Here is an 8,364-nt window from a genome sequence, read left to right on the forward strand (position 1 = left end):
GTGTGTGTGTGTGTGTGTGTGTGTGTGTGTGTGTGTTCATTGCTACTGGGAAGGCGCTGGCATTTTACATGGTAAATTAGCTACAGCAAAAACAGGTGTTCACTCAGTCAGTATAGAAACACAAAACTGGGAGGTATTATCTAATGAAATATTCATGATAGGATATATTGTAACAAGCTGCATCCTAGGGTTCACAGTTACAGACAATGGCCTCTGATTAATTGGTTATCCTGTCTCTCGTTCTCAGTCTGGTTACTAAGGAACAGCGTGGTCCTAATGAGGAGAGGAACAGAAGCTGAACAGAGGTTAGAGTTCCTGCTGGGTTCAAATCACCCAGTCGTTAAGGATATTTGATGGCATACCAGGACATACATATACAACGTTTTAAGTCACAACAAAACCAGGCTGAAGGTATCTGCGAGATCACTGAGTCRGCACACAGTTTATAAATTTATAATGGAATTCATACCTTCATGCAGGAATGTGACTCTTTGTGTGTGAAAGACTTTCTGTCCTCTGTGAGTCCAGGCTCTGCACACACCAGGTTGGATCACTTCCCTGTTTACATTTCTGTCTGAGTGAGAAAAATAATTCCAATAACTCAGTTCTAATAATAACGTTAAATATCTAGTCGTTCCTGTTGTTTATTGTTCTGTAACGTACTGGAACTGAATGGTAGCAGAATTTATTATGAGCCTTTTCGCTTGCTTTTATCTATCCACATATGGTCAGAACATCAGTTATTACAGCTCTAAAATTATAGCACGAAAAACACTTTGTTCTATCTCCAAATCAGCAAAGATGTGGACAAATATCTTGCCTCTTACATTTCTCATGCAGTTATGACACAGGCCTAACACTATTTTGTTTTTTTGGTTGCTTAGAGAAAATCAGATTGGAGTCCTGCTAGAATAAAATCACTACAGCAGGCCAGATTTGAGTGCACTTTGAAAGCATTTCTYTAACTCTGTACGCAGTCCAACCAAGTTACAGCATCAAAGCGCTGATCCTGTGGGTTCACTTTTGGCATCGAGCTGAATATTATACACAGTTTCCATCATCTTGCTCTCTTTTATCTGCAGGTAAATATTTGGCGTGTGAGTTTACGCTGGAGGATTATTTTAAGCTGCATACTTGTGCATTCGTTTTGGCCTTTCAGCGGACTTTTATCATGCTTGTCACTCTGTCCCAGGCTGAGCAAATGTAATCTGGATGAGGGCAAGACCRTGCGGCTAACTGTTGCTGCTGCTACCGCCAGACTGGCTCCAAGATTATGTCCTGTATAATTTTATGTAACTTTTGAAGGAATGCATGCCTTCAAAGAACATTGTGGCAGGGCAAAATGTTCAGAAGCTAATTCACTTGTTGAGCCTTAACATTTATTTTTGATGTAGCCTTTTTTTTAAATGTAGCTGTATTGAATTTGACAAAAAATCAATTTACACAAAACTTTGAAAGGTAGTTGTATCAACCACAACACTATTACTGAGAATTTTCATTAGATTTAGCTTTATCCTAATGATTATTTGAGCAAAAGGGGACGGCCAGCTGTTATTAGGCAGGAAGGTCAGTGTTGATTCTGCTGTTGTAAAGATTGTTGGATTGATTCATGAACCGTTCAGTGCTGTTTGCGCAGCTTGTTGTGTTCTAATAAATGTGTTGAAGCAGTAATCTCTGTGATGTTAAGTCTGAATCGTAACAGAAGTTAAACATGCAGTGGAAAACACAATGCAAAGGCAAGACATTTTTTTGGACAGAAGCCCAAGTCTGCATGTATCGCACAAGTTATTTTTACATCTTGGACTAAAACGAGACCCACAGCTCTCCGAAAGTGAACAAAAGATCAAATATTTGACATTTTAGTCACGTCTTTCCTGTAACCTGAAGCTATAGTGATTTTTTTTTTACCCCCCACCTCCTGTCATTTAAAGCTTCTCTAAAATCTTGACATTTGTATTTGTCTTTCTCTTCTGTGCCTTCTGGTAGACCAAACCAGTTGCATTTGCTGTTCGCACAAATGTCAGCTACAGCTCGAGTCATGACGATGATGTCCCCGTGCCAGGGATGGCYGTCTCCTTTGAAGCTAAAGACTTCCTCCATGTCAAAGAGGTGAGGGACTGTTTTTCCACTGAGTGTTGATATTCCCAAYAGGGACGTTAGTAAGAAAGGTGCTCAACGTAGCTGTCGTGCTATTTTGTGTAGAAATTTAACAACGACTGGTGGATAGGACGCCTGGTGAAAGAAGGTTGTGAAATTGGCTTCATTCCCAGTCCGGTGAAGCTWGAAAACACTCGCATCCTCCAGGAGCAGAGAGCCAAACAGGGCAAGTTTTACTCCAGGTAAGAGACATGGTTGGAAATTAAGATTAGAGATGCAMCGATTCTGGTTTACTGATACTGATTTCCGGTTTTTGAATAGCTCTGATATACTGCTACCAATTTTCTTTCAATAATCCAAACCGTACAAAGTCATACACACTGCTGTCAAGTAAAAAGTAGCTATTTAATGTTCTTAAAACTTAAAACATGATCTAGGTGATGGAGGGACAAAATGTGAGTGAAAAACTCTCTTAAGTAATGTTTAGAACTACAATTGTACTTAATGAAATTATTTATGACTTTAATGATTTGCCTATAACCACATAACCACCACAACGTTAATTTTTCCTGTACATTTTCATGTAAAAAATGTTAAATTTAAGATTTAAATTTATATTTAAACACTGGAGATGGAAATTAGTAAGTAAGTAAAACTTTATTTATRTAGCACAGTTCAAGATAGAGATCACAAAGTGCTTCAACGAACACAAACAAAAGTTTAATTAAATAAAAATAGACAGAGCAAATTTCAACAAAGCAGATTAAAAAAGGTAAGTTTTTAACTGAGCTTTAAAGGAGTCCACAGAGTCAGCTGATCTTAAATTCAGAGGAGGAGAGTTCCAAAGCCTTGGAGCCGCAGACGAAGAAGCTCTGTCTCCTTTAAGTCTTTAATTTTGTCCGAGGAACAATCAGCATGTCTTTATCACAAGACCTCAGAGCCCTGTCAGGAGTGTAGAAATGTAAAAGTTCAGAAATATAGTGTGGTGTCTGTCCATGCAGAGCTCACCAAGTCAAAACCAAAATCTTGAATTTCACTCGATGAACTGGAAGCCAACGGAGTTKCATTAACAGTGGAGCCACATGACAAAACTKAGAAGATCTGGTCAGGAGCCTGGCAGCCACATTCTGCACAGACTAGAACCGGTCGAGAGAGGTTTTAGTTAGGCAYGTATACAATGCATTACAATAATCTAAACGAGATGAAACAAAAACRTGAAGTAAAGTTTCCATTTCTGAATGAGATACAATGGGGCTGAGCTTTGCTATATTTCATATATGGTAGAAACAGGAACAAACCAAAGTTTTAACATGATGATCCRGTGTATCAAAAACCATCCCAAGGTTTCTAACTGAAGATTTTGCCAGACTGCCAAGACTGCCAAATTAGCTCGCACATTATAATCTAAAATAGTTCATCTTTACTACATCAGGGTTTATGTGATCTTCTATTCATGGTTCGCAAATAAATCACTGTTAAAATGTTCTACATTAAACTGCCCTTCTTTGTCTAAAATTGGAACTGTCTGTGTCCAGAGACACTCAAGCAGTTGTTCTGTTGTATGTTTTAATGCTTTACTTCTTAGAGCCCACAACATATTACAGTAAAATATTTTATTTTATGTTATTACTGTTTAATCTTTGCAAAGATTTTTTTTATCTGGTCACCAGTTTTAGCCAATCAAGTTGAAAACTGGTTTCAGGCCATTCGCTTGGTGCATCCCTAATTAAGATATTTTCTTTGATTTTCCGTTCATTTGATGGTAATTTAGATTTCTCTTGTGAAGTCTTGGTTTTCTGACATCACAAAAATCTGCCGTTTCAGTAAATTGGGAGCAAACTCATCATCTAGTTTGGGTGAAGTGGTTCCTAACTCGAGAAAATCTACTCCTCCATCATCTGGTGAGTAGCAGTTTTAGAAAGAAAAAAAAAACAATTTTGTCCTTAATATATGTTTTGGTTTTGTATAACAATCTTTAACTACTTAAATTAATGTAAAGATAAAATGCAGTCATCAGTTAAATAGATGTTATGTTGCGTAATTTCCCTTTGGGATCAATAAAATATTTTTGATTGATTTTGATTTGTGGCATATATGTATTTTCAGTGTTTCATTAACTATGTTTACATGCTGTGGTGGAACTAATACTTTTGTTTAAGCTAGTTATTCATGACATCCTTTAATGACCCAGGTTTTCATGACATGCTGTTCATCTGCAGATAGAATGATTAAAGTCAGAACAAGATTTGCTAACAACAGTCATTCTTAGATATCACTTGTGTTTATCTTTGTGTTTTCCATTGACCTTGTATCAAATCTTGCTAAGATGACATAATGGTGTTTGTTAATATATATATGAGGCCTCTCGAGACACAGTGAGTAGTGTGGAGAGACAGTGACAGAGAGAAGCAGAGGCACAGAGACAGGCCAGGTTGTTGTCTGTGTTTCCTGTTGTTGCAATAAAACTCAGCTGATCATCTCACGGAGTACCTTCATTCTTGGACCACGTATTTCTGTCTTTGTTAAATAAATATTGGAATAACACATGCAAAAACTAATTTGATTGGACTGAAATGGATTCAGATTAAATAATCTGAATGTATCATTTAWATGAGCACAAAATTAATTAACCTGATCATGACGAGCGTTTACATGCACCATGCTTTTATTCAGAATAGAAATRCTGACATGACAGATCAGAATATTCCAACTGGTGCATTAATGACACATTTGTGTCCTGATTGGCTGTTTATTCAGATTAATTATGTGCATGTAAACATAGCTAATGACTGTTTYGTAGTATCTACATTCTGTGCTGTAATTGGTGTGTAACGTTTCTCATCACCAGYGATCTCCTGTTTATTTTTGATGTTGGTCTTGTGTGTCTGTGTGGGTAGCTGTTGACATAGACGCCACAGGTTTAGACCCTGAGGAGAATGAGCCCTACGTCAACATGCGCTCCCCTAAAGCCAGTCCAAATACGGTTATATCACCCCTAGCAAAAGAGAAACGAATGCCCTTTTTTAAGAAGGTAAAATCAACACCACTGTCCCTCTCACTTCTCCCCTGTCCGCCGGCACGGCTCTCACCTACAATGCCTGCGGCTGCCGGACACTCGGTTTCTGTCCTGTTTGTCAACACCATCGTCCTTGTCCCGCGAAGCACACTCTGCTATTAGCATGCATGCCTGTTCTTAACCTCTTTCTCTTTCCTTCTCCGTCCCACCACAGCTAAGCAGAGGCAGAAGTCGGTAAGTTTAGGAGTGCAGAGCAGCAGCACAGCAGAGTCTGGACTGAACTGTGCAAACTCTACATTTTCCCAACAAGAGACTTCCCCTCTGTTCTGACCCCTCACGCCCCTCACTATGCCTGCAAACCTCTGTGTAACTGTGACTGTGATCTTGGAATGCTAACTTAGTGGGATCTCAGTGTGAGCTTTAATTCATCAATAATCTTTATCTGTTTGGATTTGGTTATTGATAGGAATATTGCTCTTATATGTCATTTCAAATGAGTTATCGCAAGAAAAACAAAAAAAGAAGGGAAAGTGCTAGTTTATAAACAGCAACTCATGGCTAACAGTAAATGTTTCTTAGTAACAACATCAATATACATTTTACAATCAGATGGAAAATGTTCAAATATTTTAATTGGAAATTCAGGCGTGCACAGTGTGACATTAAGCCGTGTTTCACATGATCGCACTGTGTTAATAAGATGGGCTGGATCAACTGAAAGTATTTGAGCTGAATCACATTGTTCAATAATAGCTCGGTTCAAAGCCTGCAGCAGCGTGCATCAGTTCCCACAACGTCCCCGGGGAAGCTCAGTGACCACAGCAAATGGTAGAAAATGTTTAGAAGCGGGTTGATCAGTAAAAGCGGGCTGATGGACTGCAAGAAAGAAGTCATAATAAACCCCCTGAAACACTTCTCTCAAAGACAAAACAAGCAGAGCCAGTRAAGAGTGACAGAAAATATGTTCAGTGCTTCCCAGCTGCCTGGCCTCCAAGTTTCAGCTTAGAGATCATCAAATGTTTTTACTTTCGTAAATAAAGAACTTAAATGTTTTTTTAGTGTGCTGACGTATCTGCACGTCCTTCAAAACAAACAGCTCATTTAGACAGAGCAGCGTCACGTTGAYTGCCTGTCAAATTCAAACTGAAAGCACAGAAATTAAAAGTTAAAATAATAAAGTTAGTATAGAGATTAGAATGAACTATATTCCATCTCAATTCACAAATGATGTTGTAGTACGTATACAGTTGTTTTTATACATCATTTATCTGATATTTTCAAATAAAACAGTGTTACTGCTTTATTTTTCACGAGCATAAAATGCTTATTAAACAATATCTGCTGCTGAAAATGTACGTCTGTATTATGGCAGACAGCTTATTTTTATACCCACAGCGGTGAACCAAAGCTGCAAAATTCCAACATGGTGCAAGTATGAGTTAACCTAAAATCAAAAAATGATTGACTTCTAATTGTGCATAAAGTTGAACCATAAATTACTGTAGCTTTAGAAACGAAAGGAAAGATGTTTATCATGCTTTTAAACAAGAACAGTAAGCACACAAAACATGGRCTTTACATCATGATCTAAAGTAAAAACAAGCCTAAGACGAGCTAAAATTAGTAAAAGTATAAATAAAAGCTTMAATTAAACAAACCAGTAGGTAAAAGCAAAAATAAGCCAAACTGTCTTAAAGTTAAAATTTGTCAATAACAAAGTTAAAAGCTACAACTATCTGAACAGTAATTATAAGCTAAAATTAGCAAAAATGTGCCTAAAAAATATAAGTAGTAAAACCATAGCACAGAATCACTAAAAGTAAAAATTAGGTAAGCAGCTAAAGTTGAAAGGAGCATAAGCATAACATGACTTAAGCAAAATTTGTAAATAAAGTCAAATATTTTCAAAAGTATAAAAGTTACAGAAATGAAAATGTATAGGAGTCATCTTATGAATGATGTAAATAGTTTGATATATGAATAACTGAAATAAGGGATGCACAAGTAGTTAGATTAAAAAAACAGGAAAAAATACAGGAAAACAATAACATGAATGCTGCATAAGAATTCACACAATGAACAAATAATGAAATGAGCCAGTTTAAAAAATATATTCAGTAAAGTCATTGATATAACTCAGGCAGCTGGATTATAAACTGGTTTAATAGTGAGGCTACTCCTTGAACTGAGCTCCCACTTTGACAGCAGCAAGCATGATTTTCTGTCCTGAAGTTTTTCAGTTGTAGTCTCTGTTGACCTTTTGTCCTCTTCTCTTCTCTGAATAACCTTTTCTGTTATAATTTTCGTATTTTTTTATTTTTTGGATGTTCTGTGCTCTGTGACATCAGGACCATGAGATGAGTTTCACCACATAATTGATCATAGTAGCATTTTTAAAAACTAGTGAAGAAAACTGATATTTTTTATACATAAAACAAACCTGCTTATGTTTTGGTATCCTTACTGAGGCATCCTGTTTCATGGTTCTGAAGTTTGCCAGTATTTTTTGAATAGTTGACTTATGTGTTTTAACAGCTTTTAAAGTATTTTATTACGGTTTTCATTCTGTCTCCTTAAATGTGTAACTGAGTTACTTYTTTTTCTCCCTTTAAAAGACAGAACACATTCCTCCGTACGACGTTGTGCCTTCTATGCGGCCGGTAGTTCTAGTCGGACCGTCGCTGAAGGGCTACGAGGTGCTTCGACATTTCAAACACAACCTTTATTTTCTCCCTTGCTGAAATGAAAATCGGGTCCCTAATCACCTCCTTTTTTTAAATCTCATGTCAACAGGTGACAGACATGATGCAAAAGGCKCTGTTTGACTTTTTGAAACACAGATTTGAGGGAAGGTAAGTTCCCTGTGATGCTAAAATCCAAGCTCTTATCCCACTTCCTTCCCCATTCTTCCTTTCTTCACATCTATAGGCTGGTATTTATCTGTCCCCCGAGGTTAGCTGAGGTAGTGTGCAACAAGTTTGTTTGGCCTAGAGATGTGTGCTGCTGCTTTTAATAGGCCCTCTACATGTCCTTAATAGGCTATAGTGAGTCGTGCAGCAGAGCGGGATTCTTCTTATTCATTGTTGAGAACATGAAGTTACACAACACAAAGATCCACTCAGGATGTCAGCGATGAACTTTGTTTATTTGTTTGTAATTTATTAAAATAAGTTTATTTGTCATTTGACTTTTGATTTGAAGTTTGATTATATTTTCATAATTTTTCACTTGAGAGTCACAATGTGTAAAAC

At 37.2% G+C, this 8,364-nt stretch overlaps 1 protein-coding gene across 8 annotated transcripts in view; it reads left to right on the forward strand.

Annotated features, from left to right (window-relative positions):
- cacnb2a (calcium channel, voltage-dependent, beta 2a) overlaps window positions 1-8,364 on the forward strand; it is a 55,309-nt gene that overhangs the window by 37,037 nt on the left and 9,908 nt on the right. For 5 of the 8 annotated variants that reach the window (XM_014013306.1, XM_014013308.1, XM_014013309.1 and 2 more), the window contains 6 exons: window positions 1,987-2,109; window positions 2,203-2,339; window positions 3,922-3,998; window positions 4,995-5,128; window positions 7,729-7,809; window positions 7,907-7,965. In XM_014013306.1, the coding sequence (XP_013868760.1) occupies window positions 1,987-2,109; window positions 2,203-2,339; window positions 3,922-3,998; window positions 4,995-5,128; window positions 7,729-7,809; window positions 7,907-7,965 (611 nt within the window). Of the gene's footprint in view, window positions 1-1,986; window positions 2,110-2,202; window positions 2,340-3,921; window positions 3,999-4,994; window positions 5,129-5,327; window positions 5,348-7,728; window positions 7,810-7,906; window positions 7,966-8,364 lie in introns of all 8 variants that reach the window. The other 3 variants (XM_014013311.1, XM_014013314.1, XM_014013313.1) reach the window with 2 other exon arrangements.

The sequence above is a fragment of the Austrofundulus limnaeus genome, unplaced genomic scaffold (assembly GCF_001266775.1).
Source record: "Austrofundulus limnaeus strain Quisiro unplaced genomic scaffold, Austrofundulus_limnaeus-1.0 Scaffold100, whole genome shotgun sequence".
NCBI lineage: Eukaryota > Metazoa > Chordata > Actinopteri > Cyprinodontiformes > Rivulidae > Austrofundulus > Austrofundulus limnaeus.